The 15,920-nt window shown below is 45.8% G+C and overlaps 1 protein-coding gene across 1 annotated transcript in view; it reads left to right on the top strand.

The window, feature by feature from the left end:
• EPHB1 (EPH receptor B1) overlaps window positions 1-15,920 on the top strand; it is a 431,481-nt gene that overhangs the window by 360,558 nt on the left and 55,003 nt on the right. The window contains exons 10-11 of the mRNA XM_059064129.2: window positions 2,362-2,484; window positions 15,423-15,670. Coding sequence (XP_058920112.1) covers window positions 2,362-2,484; window positions 15,423-15,670 — 371 coding nt within the window. The remainder of the gene's footprint in view (window positions 1-2,361; window positions 2,485-15,422; window positions 15,671-15,920) is intronic.

Here is a 15,920-nt window from a genome sequence, read left to right as displayed (position 1 = left end):
TTCTAAGAGATGTATGTGGTCTCGGCTCAGAATGCCCGGCTAGTGAGAGGCTTTGGGGTTCTGACCTCACCTCTAGATCCCAGCCTCTGGGCTCTGAGCCTTCTCTCATTTCAGCCCAGAGCTGGGAAGAAGTCACAGGTTGTTGACACTAGCCTGCTGCCCCTGTGGCATTTTGAGTGGGTCTTTTGTGGTGACCTCGTCTCCTGAGCTCACCCCTCCAGCGCACACTAGCCAGCTTCCACCTGACCCCGCCCACCTGCCCAGCAGGGCAGCCAGCCCTCAACCAATGACTCATGGGAGTCCTGTGGAGCTTGCCAGCTCCCTCCACCCTTGGGTGGGCCAACTCTGAAGCACGTGGTCTCAGAGATTCCTAGGGGGTGAGGAGTTAAGCCTGTGTCAATTACTCACAGCCCCAAGGCAGTAAGTGCCTTGAGAGCACACCTTTCATAGGCTGCCTTCCTTTCCTACCCAACTGTCACACTTGCCTGCAGCTACTTCTTCTGATCACCTCCCAGATAAGTCACTTGCTTTCAAAACCTTGTCTCAAGTTGTTGCTTCTGGAGAAACCCAAAGTGAGACTGTCTGGAGATACTGGTCTGGGTTGTTAGGCTTTCTATGTGGTTTCAATCGTTCTTGTACTTCACTTGTTCTCCAGACCAAAGGAGAAAGGGATGCACCTCCAGCTCTGTTTTCCCCTTTGTCCACCGTTATTAAAGTAAACTCTGTCCCCCGCCCTCTCTCTCTCTCCCCCTTTCTCCCTCCCTCCCATCCCCCCAGGGATTAGAACCTTCTATTATAAAGATGAGGATTTGCTTAGTTCAAAGTTCCATCAGCAGATTCCAAAGTCAATGTTGTCATCCCCAAGTTTTCAAAGAGCGTTCTAGAATGATGTCGACCACCCTAAAGCAAGCCGCCTGGCGGGCTTGCAGTGCTTTCATTTCATGACTGGGTATAACCCAGCTTTCAAAGGAAGCAATTCCTCTGGTCAGAGCACCTGGCTCTCTGGCTTTCAAAACATATCCCCTTTTAATTGTTAGCTGCATCTTCCTTCTCCCTCTGGATTGTATTCTGGCCTGAATTGGTGATCAGAGCAACATTAATCTGGGGGAGCTGTAGAGTCACCAGAAGTTTTTTGGATGAAAGATGTCAAAACTAGACCACGCGCTCAGGGCTGGGACTCACTGAGAAGAAGCCGCGGTGGCTGGGGGGGATGTGTGCGCTGAGAGGAGCTCAGCTCGGGGAACCTGAGATCCAGCCTCCACCGTAGGCACAACACTTGGACTTTTGCACACCTGCCTGCCCTGCTGACCTGCCTCTTCCACGAGCCAGACAGCAGCGATGGGCAGGGAAAATGGCTGCTCTTCCCAAGGATGCGATACCAGACCGTGCTGAGCAGCTTTCGAAGCCCACCTCCCATCACATCACCCCCAGGAAAACCATCTCCATTCTTGCCTAATGACACATCCAACACGGTGAAAAACGACACTGTGATGAATCCATTTGTTTTGGGGTTCCATTTCCTTTCTTTTGTCCCCTCTACTCCACTTTTTGAATGCATTTTTTCTGCAGTGACGATTCTCTGGTTTTGTCCCTGTGCACACCTATTTATCTTGCCACTGTAAACATCAGTGACAAAGTCCACATTCCTTTATGTATTTCTCATTCACCATTTTATTCACTTTTCATACTTCACTGTGTCTGAAGGCATGGGGGTTCAATCACCATTTTTCTTTCATTCCACCTCATTTTTTTTTCCTATGTAGACTTTGCTCTTTCCTCTCCCAGTGTTTTCTATGCTTTTCTCTTTCCATTTTCTCTTCTGGTATACTGGCTTGGCACTCCTATCTTGAGGTTTTTCTAATAGCAATTTCTTTCTTTCTTTTTTTAAAATCCATCCTCATCCTTCTTCCAGCCCTGGACACAGCCGTCAGTTATAACCTTAACGGTGGCCTCCACTCAGAAAAGTTGTCAAGTTGATAAATATTGATATCTGCCCTACCATTTTACCACCACTTTTCTGCTAATGCATTTGGTTGGCATTAATCAGCTTCTTTGCCTTCTATGAGTGCCCGGTGTGGGAATTGGTCCCGATCTGTCATTTATAAGTAACCTGCTCCACATTTCATCAAGAGCTCAAAAACAGACGAAAATACAGAGGAGAAGTAGAGGACAGAGAACCAGGCTAGCGTGGCCCAGAGGGAAGGGAGATGGGGAGGTCCAGCAAGGAAAAGAGAGGCAGCCCTATGTGTAGGAGAGACACCCCTGCCCTGGTCATACCCTTACAGCTGAGGACATCAGCCAGTGCTTAATGACCGCCGTGTCCTCTTTGGGATGTTAACCCTGCTTATCTCCTCTAAAAAGGCTCCCCAGGGATGAAGATCTACATTGACCCCTTCACTTATGAGGACCCCAACGAGGCTGTCCGGGAGTTTGCCAAGGAGATTGATGTCTCTTTTGTGAAAATCGAAGAGGTCATCGGAGCAGGTATGGCTTTCCCCTCCCCTCCTTTCTGTTCTCTTGGTGTCCAAACATCCTCTTCCCACCGCTCTGGGTGTTCTCTACCATCTTTTTCCCCAGAAAATACATCTAAGCCATCTACAATGTGTGTCCAAGATCATTTGGGGAGCTTGTTCGCGGTGTCCAAGCTTATTTGGTATTACAGAGAAGTCAACACTAGTCTAAAAAGATTCAGAAATAGCTTTGGAAATGGACCACCAAATGCAGAGAAAGAGAGAGAAATAGGGTAACCAAGTGAGAAATATACATTTTTAGAAGCTGGACCTAGTATCCCCTTCACTGACTCTCATATCTCCATGGCTTTGGGCCAAGATTTCTTCCCACACTTTCAGTTCTCCTTTTCTGATGTACATGGATTTGGAGACAGACCATGATAAACTGAAGAGGGACCACTATTTCCAGAAGAAAGCTCACCCATATCCATATTTTTAAACAAAAGATTTATGATATGGATGGTAATACAAGACAAATTTCTGTCCCAAAAATGTGTGCTCTCGTCCATCTTCCTGTATTGGAATAGAAACCCAGCCCAGCAGAGAACTAACTGCCTGAGATGCTCTTAGGAAATTCTACCTAAAGACTGATCTAAAATTTTCATCTCCCTTTAATGGATCAGTAGTTGAGTCAGTTGGGCAATGGATCCAGCCTTATTGATGTAAATGAGTAAACTATCCCAAAATATCATTCCTTTGGAAGTAATCTCTTTACTGCCCCCTCTGCTATCTTTTCTGAATCTTCTCAAAGATGTGTTTGCTTTGTGTCCTCTTTCCTACTTTTGTTTCTACAACATTCTTTGTCTTCTCTTCTTCTTTAAATTGTATTAACCACTATCCAATCTCTCTTCACTCATATGTTGTATTCTTCTTTGTAGTTCCTATGCATAGAAGTGCTTTTTTTCATGTCAGTATTTGGAGAGCCATGGGATTGCCTCTCCAAATAATATTTTAAACTCCATAAAATATGTTTAGTCAAAGTCTTCCAGACAGCCACTCCATATATTGTCTTTAGGGGGAAAGTCACACTACTTCCATTCACTGCCTCTCTTAATGCACTGAGGGGTCAAAAATTCATCTGTGAAACTGAAAGTCACATTTGAAATCTTGCCCCCATTAAGCCACCATGCTCATGCACTGCTTTCCCTATTAAAGAGCTCCAACCTCATGGCATCCCTGTCTTGGGTCCTGGGACTCTCCCTATCAGGACACACCACTCTCTTCCTACCAACCCTTCACGTGTTCCAGCCGGTTGACCATAATCTGATCCACATGAGTCTATACATATTTCCCATTGACTTTCATTAAATACTGAACCACAACTTTCACTTCTGTGCAGATAATTTTCTGTTCCCCCTTAGACACTGACAGACCTAAGGATCATGCCTTGGAAGGCTGGATCCCAGATAAATTTGATGACTCATAGGGGCTCAGACTTCTCCAGTAAACTTGAAAGAGTGTTGGGCAGGGTGAGAGGGCGTTCAGTCCGGCATCCTATTCCTCCACGTTGTTCATTGTTGTTATGTCACATGGCAATGGTGCTAGCGATTTGAATGTTGTTATTTATGTCATGTGCGTAGAGCAATGTGTTCTGGACTGCATTTCATCCCAGAGAGCACACGTCAGCCCCCCTTCTGACTTTGTCGGGGGAGGAGTAGAGAGCCTTCTCACTTTATGACCCTGCTAGGGAGTGGCAACTTAGAGTGAGCTCACCAACTGCTGGATGCTGGGTAGCATTTGCTGATGCTGCCATTTTTGTACATTCTGCTCAGAGAAGGCTCAGTCCCCACCATGGCTCACCTGATCCCGGGGAGGGTTGATACATGTAGCAGTTTATAAGATGGCCAGCAGCTTGGGATAAAGACTTCTGCCCAGTTGCTGCTGACCACCCTCTACCTGACACTCATCTGCTCACGATTCAGAAAGCACAGAGCTAATCCCTGGGGATATGAATTCACTATGTGTAACTTGATGCAGTTTCAACAGGAGACACTACTGGCTGGTGTCAACCTCTCTCCACTCTCCAGTTCTTTCTCTCTGTCACCACTCCTGCTTCTCCCACGCCCTGCCTCACTGGCTTCACATTGTGCTAAAAGAGCTGGTGTGAAGGTTGAGTTAAAAAGAAAAACAATTTTGTAAGGTAACATTTATGCAGTGTAATTGGCAATAGCCACCTGGCCGAGTCGGCTCGGGGGACCAAATCTGGGCTGCAAAATGGTAACACAACATGAGAAGAAGAATCAGAAATCATTTCTCCTTCCTTCATTCTATTCCTTCCCTCCTTCCCTCGATAAGCTCTTCTTGAATAATTTTTGCATGTGGGTGTGGAGAAGAACAGACACGCTCTTGTTCAGAGGTCTGACAGCCTTGGGGAGAAACAGGCCAGTAACATGCTCACTACTTCACACAACCCACAACACAGGTATGTGCAAAGGTGGTGACCAACATAGAGCAGTGTTTAGCTCCCTGTTCTGGGAGTGAGTTGGGGCATCAGGATGACTTCACAAAGGAGATCACCTGTGGCCTGAGCTTTCAAGGGTGGAAACTAGTAGAAAAAGTAAGTTTCTGTGAAACTCATGAGAGGATGAGACAGAAGAGGAAAATTAAATGACGTAAGGAGCGGAATGACCATGACCTTCCGGCAGTGGTGTGCTGGAGCCTGCTTGCACTACTTCGCAGGAGCCAACCATGTGCATCTTTTTCCAGCCCTGTGTTCGGCGGCATCATGTTGGTAGTTTGACGTTAGCCCTGGGAGGAGTATTTACACCTTGAGAATTAGCAAATGCTACAAATCAGGGGTCTTTGTTTCTTCGTTTTCTGGAGAGCTGGTAGTTGAATGCTTACCAGCATACTCTGGCCTTCCAGAAGGTGCAAGATAATTTCAAAGAGGAGGCAGAAAAACTGGCCCATTCCTGCTGAGAATCAATCCAGAGGAGAGGGCTATGTTTGTTGCAAGAGGGATTAGGTTGAGAATTCAAAAGATCAAAGCCTGTGACTGTGGTGGATTCTGGAAAACACACTCAGTGCCTAATAATCCCGGCTGATATGTTACTGTCTAACACAGATGCAGTCTCACTCCACGAGAGGAGGGGAGGAGACTGAGAGCTAAGACGAGGGACCAGAGAACACTCAACCCCGGAGGTGGGAGGAGGAGAGGCTTGATGGCCGGAGAGGACTCAGGGAAGAGTCCCCTGAGGGCTTGGAGGCTGTGGATGGGCTGACACTCTGTGCGGCACATTCTGAGAACAAGGCTGAGAGGAGGCTGCTGGGGAGGGGTTTCCTGAGGGTAGGAATGAAGCATTAAGTCTGGAATCAGGCTGAGGCTTAGCAATCCAGAGACTGCAATGTGGATTTTATCCTGTAGAAAATGATGAGTGGGGTGCTTTCTGAGCAGGGTGGGTGGTAGGAATGAGGCGGGAGAAGAACCTGATGAGTCTATGTTTCAATTGGACTGGAAGGGGTGCTGGGAAAAGGTAGGTAAGGACTCAGAGGCATGCAGACCAGTTATGGGGCTTGGAAACGTGGAGAAGTTTTGAGATGGCCGATGATGAGATCAAGGGTGGTAAGGGAGGCTGCTGTGCAGTGAGTAAACTCATCTAAACCGGAATGTACCCACACATGGCGAATGGAGTGACCAGTGGGTTTGGTGGCTGGAGTTGATGGGGAGACACAGCGTGGAGGTTGTGTCCAGAAGCGAGAGCCATCAGGTTAAACACCTTGAAAGGAGAGGGGGGGCTGCCTGGTTCACAGGGTGTGGGACTGGAGGTTGTGCTTGAGAGTAAAGGCCAATAGAGTAAAATCTAAAAACTATAAGTTTGAAGAATGGCACCAACCTCCAAAGTTTCTTCTACAATTGTTGAGGATATTGAACAAAAGAATAAATAACAAATCACTGTGAGCCAGGTGAGAATTGAATTACATCTGACCCTTGAACAACACAGGGGTTAGGTGCATCGACTCCCATGAGCTATTGAGAATCCACGTGTATAACTTGACAGGCAGCCCTCTGTATCCATGGGTCCACATCCCTGGAATCAACCAGCTATGGATAGTGTAGTACTGTAGTACCTATTTATTGAAAATAATTCTGTGTATAAGTGGACCTGTGCAGTTTAAACCCATGTTGCTCAAGGGCCAACTGTATAATTAGCTCATTAATCATTATGTAATTATTTGTTTAGTGACCCTCTTTTATCACCGTGCTCAAAGTTCCACGGGAGTGGTGAAACTTAAGTACTTCTGTGAGTCCCATGCTTGGCCTGGTGTGGCACTCAGGTACTCAGTTAAATATTTGTTGTGTATGGTTGAATGTCTTTGGGGGAAAACCATAACAGGGATAAGAATTTGGAGAACTGGGTGGAGTTTGGGAGAATGCAGAGAGACCAGAGAGAGGTTGAGTGAGGTTGTGAGTCATTCAGTGCTCTGAAAGGAGCCTAGTGGAATGAGGAAGGCTGATCCTTTCTCTTTACCCTGCAGATGATGGGAATGATTGAAGTCCCTTTAGAGAGGGCAGACGGCCATCTGCTATCTTTGGAGAATGTCAGCGTTTTATAACCGTGAATCTGACTCATAGGAGTCACTCACAGGTCCGCTTCAATTGACCTGTGGAGTTCTGATCCAATGTTTTATTCTGATCGGTTTGATCTATAGACATGCCCAGAGCATAAAGCAGGGCTGCCATGTCTAATTGGGCTCTACAGCATGAATGGTGCTCCTGGGTCATGCAGTGTGCAATCTACATAACTCTATGTAGCAGCCCTGAGCATGACAAATGCATGAAAATATAGGTAGAGGTGTCACCATAAGGGGTCATCCAAGGGGAGACATGCCAGTTGTATTTTAATTAATAAACACATCCTCCCCTGACTCAGCAGCTGCTGATCCAGCATGTCCATGGATGGCTTACTGTGAAGGAGAAGGAGGCTTGAGGTGAGAGGGCTGGGTAAGGAGAGCTGGGGAGAGGGAAGTTGTGATGTATATGGATGGAATGGGGCCAGCAAGGCCCACCATTTGTCTTTGAAGAAGAGAATGTGTTTCTTGGGGATGATTTGGTAGAAAGTCACCTGCCAGCCTGACTCTCTTGGGCTCACTCAGAGCGAGAATGGGCAGGATGAGGGTAGCCTCATACTGGATAAGAGTCACAGCAGGAAGGGTTTCCAGAGGAGCAAATCAAATAGATATTGCCTGTAAGTATGATTAATATAACTGGCATGCACTCAACATGTACATACTTTACAAGCATTGTCTCATTCAACTCTCATAATGGCCCTGTTAGCCCTGTGTGTTAGTTTGTGTGTGTGTATGTGTGTGTGTGTGTGTGTGTGTGTGCACGCCCATCTGTGCACGCACATGCATTTGTAGACTGGTTGGGATATCCACATTCAGTGAACAGCTTGCCAAAGGCCATGCTACTGGTTGGACTGAGTTAACAGTAGAGCAAAAACTGAAACCCAGATAAGGTTGATCTTAGTCTGGTGAATGTAACTCCCACACTACCTGCCACTTTTGTCACTGTTCTGGAAAATAGCACCTAAGTATAGAGACATTGTTTTTGATGGCAAACTCTAGCTAGCAGTTTAGAATACCCAAGCCTCTTGGCTGGGAATGACGGCACTCCCCTAGAATTCAGTATGCCCATATGGTGGTGCCACAAAGATGCCCTGGGGAGAGCATGTTCTTCCTAGAATACCCTTGTCCCATCCTCTGGTCCTCCTATTCTAGTATGATCAGTTATTTCCTTAAGAAGGATAACAATGAGGGCCAAGATAATTAGCATTTTTAATTATATGTGCTTGCTTATATTAAGAAAATAAGTAATATCTAGGTATGTGGTTGTCTAATGACGACAAAAAGCTATGAGAAAAGAGAAAACTAGGTTTACTCTCGCCATCTAGGTATTAGGTATTGTGGGCACCGTGGCTATTAATTAGATTCCATCTCATTTGCCAACCCCAGTAGCCTGGTAATGGGTACCTGGAGAACTCTGCTGAGGAGAAATAGGGTTGTGATCAATTAGTAATGTCTGTCCTGGGTGCAAGGACAGGAGGTGGTGGAATGCCTGCCATGGTTTTACTCTCCCTGGTTTAGCCATAACCTATCTTGCACAGGACAGTGTGAAAACTTGCTGGAAATCATACCTTAAAAACCTAGTTTAAATTAATTATTTAAAAGTTTCTTTTCCAGTGGAAGCTTGAACTAGTAGCGAGAAGCTCTGCTTTCCTTTTTCCCTCCCTAAGGCAGTTTGTGACTTCACAATGCTGCTAGAAAAAAAAAAAAAAAAAAAAAAAAAGACTGCAATTGTGTGTAGATCCACGCTGCACATAGCCAACAGCTAGCGCTTGAAATGCCTGCTGGCAGGTTGGATGTTTCATTTTCAAAAACTGAAAATTCTTTCCTTCTGATTTTATATATAATAGTTGAGGCATTTAATGCTGCTGAGCCACATTTTCTCTCTTCCTTACTTTGTCAAGGAGCTGAAACTTGTAGGGAATAATTTCAGCAGCTGTCCGGGAGGGCAGTGACAGGAACTGGCAAAATGACACTCAGCTGACAGCCCTGAGGGCCACGGTTCTCAAACTGGAACCAGGCATCAGAATCACCTGAAGGCAAGTTGAAACCCAAGTCACGGGGCCCTGTACTAAACTTCGGATCCAGTTGGGTATAAATGGGGCTTGAAAATCTGCATTTTCTAACAAGTTTCCAGGTGATGCTGATGCTGTTGGACAGGAGCCACATTTTGAGAACAATTGCTAAGAATCACTGGCACTAAACTGGCACGAAGCTGGAGCTAGTTTAATGCCAGTCCTAGCCAAGAGGTTGTTTGTCTGTAGGAGAGGGTCCAAGGTCAGCTGCAAAGATGTGTGCCAATCACAGTCCAGCCAGACCAAAGTTAGGTTGGCTGCAATTACTCTCAGTCAACGAGCTGTATAGAAAGAACCAACCATAACAACTACCCAGTCATTTCCCGTAAGTATCTATTCTAAGTATAATGCTGGGGAGTTCCCTGGTGGTCCAGTGGTTAGAACTCAGTGCTTCTACTGCCGTGGCCCGGGTTCAGTCCCCGGTTGGGGAACTAGGATCCCGTAAGCCTCACGGTGCGGGCAAAATAAAAACAAATAAATACAATACTAACGCTTCATGTGTTGAAAATATTTTTTAGGCATTAAGAATTTTTCTTAAAAAGATGAAAAATGGAAGGCCATGTTTTGGAGCTCATATGAAAGGAAGCTCTATAGAGTTCAGATCATGGCAAAGCGAAGCACCACAGACCTCAAGTTCTGGCCCTGAAGATAGGAAAGGTGTCCAAAGAGCAAAAATAGTTCCCTGAGCAAAGTATGTGAACCTGAAGTCAAAGATCACAGGTGACAGCAGTCAGATTTCAAGTGACACAAGGTCTTGGTTTTCTGTTTGCTACTAAAAAGGACCCCTCGACTCCCACTCCCTAGGAGTCTGTGGCGGTGCTTGGGGGCCAGAGGCCCCAGACTTTAACGCCCCAGGCTTACCTGAAGACACCCTCCATGCCCAGATACCTGGCAGGGGGACTTCCCAGCACCCCTGGCAAGATGCTGTGCTGTGTCTTGGATCAGCCTCCTTCAAGTTCCGCTAGGCTGCAGAAAAATACGTTTGCTCCCTTTTCTCTTCCACTACCCATCCTCACTCCCTACCCCATGACCCTACCCTCACTTCCCACCCCACTCTGTACCCGTGGCTTGTCTTTTTAAAATCACTACCCTCCTTTTAAAAATCACTACTGTCTCCAACAGTGTGTACTTTACAAAGCACTTTTTCAGAGACCCCCACGCCCTGTTAGGAAGGTCCCACAGTTGATCAGTACCTTTTGTCCAACAGAGCTGAGAGAGCTGAGGCTGAACAAGGGAAGCACCCTGCCCCAAGTCCAGCGGGAGAAGAAGGAAGGGAGGATGGTGTAGACTCAAGCTTCTTCCTCCAGAGTTTCTTCTTCTGGCCAGAGTTTGCCCCAGCTGCAATGAGGGCCACTTAATCACAGGATGGAGCACAGCCTCTGAGTAAGGACTGTGGATTAAGTGACTTCTTTTGCAGTTGGTGGTTTGAAAACCTCCAGGCTTGGGGAATATGAAGTCATTTCTTTGTCAGACAAAGAAAAAGAGCTATTATTACAGAATCACCATCCTGTAAGCCACTGCTTTCCAGTGATTATAGAGCAGATTTCCAAGAGCAGTAACGATACAGAACCCATCTCTCCCTACCCAAGGAGAGCACTTTCTTTTTTTAAAAGACTATTTTTTCGAGAAGTTTTAGGTTCACAGCAAAACTGAGTGGAAGGTACAGAGATTTCCCATATACGCCCTGCCCCACACATGCATAGCCTCCTCCATTATCAACATCCCCCGGCAGAGTGGTACATTGGTTACAACTGATAAAACTACACTGATAAATCATTATCACCCAAGATCCATAGTGAAGGTTCACTCTTGATGTTGTACATTCTATGGATTTGAACAAATGTATAATGGCGTGTATCCACCATTTAATTTCATATAGAGTAATTTCACTGTCCTAAAAATCCTCTCAGGAGACCACGTTTTTATTTTATAATTTCAACAAACTATATGATGAGACCCCTACAGAGGATATAATTTAGAGCTAAAGTATTAGGAACACTGCACCTGAAGACCAGTCAGCCACAAAGATTAAACAATGACATGACATTTGTCAATTAGGAAACGAATGTACGTAGCCCGCACTGTTCTATACAGATAGGACTTTGCAAAGCCACACCTTCATTGATTGCTTGCTTCCTTCTCTTCTTTCTCTCCGCTCACAGCTCCAAAGCCCACACTATGTGCCAGGCCCTGTGCAGTGAAAGGCAGCTTGTAGGCAAGCACTGCTTTCAAATGAATTCAAAGGTGTAGCGATGAATTCCAGGTACTCGAGGGCCTTTAGCAGTTCCCTAATCCGTTTGAAATACGCCTGGGTGGTTTAGACCCCTGGCTCTCAACGTTGGCTGTTCCTCAGAACCACCTGGGCAGCTAGGCCTGGCTTCATGGGACCTACGTGGTCGCACGGAGTCCCATGCTCAGCAGGGCCCACACTTAGTTTAATGCTCTGCTGTCACAGTGTTGAAATTCTTTATAAATTCTGAGCAGGGAGTCCTGCATTTTCATTTCGTACCAGGCCCTGCAAATTACGTAGCTGCTCCTGCGAGCAGCTTTTAACTATGTCCATGCCTGGGCTGCACCCAGACCAACTAAACAGAATTCCTGGAGGTGGGACCCAGGACTCTGTGCTTTGTAAGCTTCCCAGGGAATTGCAGTCGGCAGCCAGCTTTGGGAACGCTGGTATATAACAGAAGTCCTCCACTGGGGAGTTTATGTGTATGTTGTGGGGAATAGCAGATCCACCTAGGGCACTTTTACACACTCCCCAGACTGATGTGTAGAAATCCATAAATATTCTGATTCCTAAATATTCTGATCTCATCTGACTAGCTGGGCAGGAACTTTCCATGAATAGGATATTTGTCTATAAGGTAGTCCTGATACCAACCAGGGTTCTTGGGCTTCCCCAATCAATAAAAATTGACTAGACGCCAGACAAGAAATTCAGGCAAGGCTTTACTGTGACCCCTGCTACAGCAGAGGGGAGTGAGAACAAACAACAGTTTCCCTGCTTTGCTAGCTCCCTCAGGAGAGGCGAGCTTGTTCCTTATAGGGTGTGTGTGCAGGGGTCAGTCTGGAGGGGTGGCTTAGGTGGTTTGCCCACCCCTTAGGAGGTGTGGTGTGCAGGGGACATGCGCGGTACCCTGCTTTTGCTCCTGACTCCTTGCTCTTGTTCCGGGCTCTGCAAAAGTGGCAGTTGGGTTTTTTGGTCTCTGTATCTTTTGTCCATCATTTTGCCCAAACTGCACATGCATGCAGTTATTTTTAGTCCCATACAGTTTCTTTGTATTTTGTTGCTTGAGGAGAGGTGTGTCCAGGTGCAAGCACTGCAGCGCTGCAGCAAAGGGTCCCAGCTCCCTGCCTGTCTCAGTCACTGTGTTTGCTGTTCCCTGCTTACTGAGTCACTATAACAGTAACTGCCTATGAATGGTTAGGACTTGCACAGTTGGAACACAGTGGTCCCTGCGTTGTGACTTCACGTCCACCCAGCTCTCTTCCCTGTGGCACTGCTAACCGAACACACCTTCTGAGAGGCGGTATGGCAGGAAAAGGGAGAGGCCCCGGGGAGTATCCCTGGCTCTGCCTCACAGATGTGGGGTTTGAGGCATGTTTTCTTTGTGCCTCAGTTTCCTTATTAGTAAAATGGGCATGATCATACCCAGCTCATGAAGGTGTTGTGAGGATTAAGACATGCAAAGAGCCCAGCACGGTACCTGGCACAGAGCAGGTAGTCAAGACATTTTGGTGTACTATCTCCCCCAAGAAGAAATATTAGCATACTTTCCCCTCACTCTCAACTGTGTCTTTTTACTAAAAGAAAATAGAACTCATTAGTATGACAACAAGGAAGAAATACTGATATTTTTCAATTAGTATACTTATTAAATATGCAACCTGTATTCATTCAGCTCATAGTTATTGAATAACTACTAGGTGGAGGTGTCAGAGAGATGGATTTCATATATCTCTATACACAGACACATATATATATATATATATATATATATATACACATAGAGACACATCCATATATACAATATATACACACACGCATATAGACACATACATGTATGCATGTATATACACAAGTATATATACATACTCTACACAAATATATATACATAGAGAAGCACACACATATATGACAGGTGGTTGTTATTCAGTATTTTTCTTTAAATTTTACTCATTTGAACTGCAAAGACAATGCTTATTGTAACAATTTAAACATAAAAGTAACTAAAGTTTACTAATCCATACTTCCCCACTCCTATTCCCACCATTCTAGTGTAACCAATTTTTAAAACAATTTGAAGTTGAAAGTAAATTTGCTATGAATTTTTCCCATAATTTTTTTTGGCATACACCACCCCCCATGGGCATATTCTACAGACCACATTCTATTAATATAACTTTCTCTTCTTTTCTGCTTCACTTAGCAATGTAATGCAGACATTTTTGAAGCCAATACATCTCACTCATCTATTAGTTTTCAGTAGCTCATAGCATTCTGCAGGATGGCTGTCCCTTTCAGCCACCCCCCTGGTTATGGTCATATGGTGTTTGGCTGTTGAAGGAGATGCTGCCATAAACAGTCTTTTGTAAAAATGTAAATGCTGGTACTTCCATTTCTTTTGGAGCCTCCAGCAGTTTGTAACCCAAGAATGGGCAAAGCCAAACAAATAATAATAAATAAGATACCCCAACTTTTATTGGCATACCTACCACGTACCAGACACTGCAGTGGTGTGTACAAGTTACGGACATGAATGAGACTTGGTCTGACCTCAAGCAGTTGTGATCTCACGTCAAAACCAGTATTACACATGCTGTCTATCTTAGGTCCATGCTGAAACCTTCCTAATGGTGCTTAAGCCAACCTCTACTCCAGCCTTAGATTCTAACAAGTTCCATAGACTCTGGAGCAGTTTTGCATCCAAAGGTTTGCATCCTTTCATGCAGCTTCCTTCCAACCTATGCAGCAGAAAATACAAGAAATTCCCAACTAAATCACAGATGTTAACTTGCTTTTCTAATTCGGCCAGTAACGTATCTGATTGCTCACAGTTTGCTCCATCATCGCCTTCCAGAAGCTGAAAGTGAGAAAGAAACTTTTCCCAGCAGAAAGCCATGTTTCTCCTATCAGGCCTTTGACACCCGTTTCTGCGATGCACTTACAAGTATATTCTAAACTGCTTCACATTGGAGAACTGAAGTTACAAAACCAAGTTAAATCATAAGATAACTTTTGAAAGCACGTTGAATGGGATTCAACAGATTTTTTAAGCAGCTGTGAAATAGTGTCACCAGAATTGTTTTTACTCTTGGTGATTTTACTGCAAAAATGTTTAAACGCTGTGGCACCCATGGAGGTGTGCAGCTTGTGTCTGCTTGAAAAAGCCACTTGCTGTTCAGCTGCCAGGAGTGCAGGTAGCTGCCAGCCTCCTGCTGCAGCGCCTTCAAGATCTGCCTCAGCTTTCTCGCAGGGACCCAGCTCTTTCTGGCAGCCCCAGTCAGTGACTGAGCACGGTGGGATGCTAGGGCCTGGGCCTTTCCGGAACGGGCACTCTTTATTCTGAAGCTCCTCATTGGGTTAGATGAGACTGTCAGGTCGGCATCAACCAGGTCTGCACTGCAATCTGGGCCTCTCCTTGCCCACTCCCGCTTCCTCCTTCTTTTCATAAAGTCAGGTCTGCACCATGATCTGGGACTCTGGCAATCCTACTTCTCTCCCCTTTATCCTGCACAGTGTCTGCTAACTTACCTTCCTAACTCCTCAGTTTCTGTTTCCGAGGGACCCAATAGACACGAACACTTTCACGGCAATGTAGCAACATAAACGCTATACATCTCATTCAGAGGACTAAAGTACCTGAACGTATCCCATAACCCCTGGACATTCTTGCACTAGGCTCTGCTAAAAAAATGAATTATGATTCTGCCACAGTGAAACTGACCATTTCATTTCAATTGTTCAGCTGGGATACAAATGAAAAACCAAACCTGAGGAAAAACAAACCCATATAGAGTCCGAAATTTCACTTTAGTTACCCAGGCTGAGATCCGAGGTAAAGAACATATTTGGGTAAAGAACATATTTCTGTTTTTGCCGTGAACTGCTTAGCGCTGGGACGTCACAGTTACAATGAGAGGACACTATTTCCTTCTGCCACCTTAATCACCGTTCCACTTGGAGCACCATTGTTCTTGATAAGCTGCCTCCCCTCGTGGTTCCACAGACAGAAGGAAGTGAGTAATAATTGCGTTCTTGTTGCAGGAGAGTTTGGAGAGGTGTACAAGGGGCGTTTGAAACTTCCAGGCAAGAGGGAAATCTATGTGGCCATCAAGACCCTGAAGGCTGGGTACTCGGAGAAGCAGCGACGGGACTTTCTGAGCGAGGCGAGCATCATGGGCCAGTTCGACCATCCCAACATCATTCGCCTGGAGGGCGTGGTCACCAAGAGTCGGCCGGTCATGATCATCACGGAGTTCATGGAGAATGGCGCTTTGGATTCTTTCCTCAGGGTAAGAGCAGCTCAGCTCACCTTTTCTCCTCAGAGCAAAAGCATGGATGATGCTGGCGCTGGTGGACGCTGGCAGACCGTAGTGGGCTGGGGAGAAGTGTCCGTGTGAGGGCAACCTGCCCCTCAGGAATCCCCGATGAAATGCGGGTGGGCGTTGAAGGTGTCAGCGAGGTTAACAGATTTGCTGCTGAAAGGAAAGAACAAAGCAGAGCATGTGGACCCCTCTGTAGGAGGACGGCATCGAGCCAGTC

The sequence above is a fragment of the Kogia breviceps genome, chromosome 5 (genome assembly GCF_026419965.1).
Source record: "Kogia breviceps isolate mKogBre1 chromosome 5, mKogBre1 haplotype 1, whole genome shotgun sequence".
Taxonomy (NCBI): Eukaryota; Metazoa; Chordata; class Mammalia; order Artiodactyla; family Physeteridae; genus Kogia; species Kogia breviceps.
This window is presented reverse-complemented; position numbering and strand designations above follow the sequence as displayed.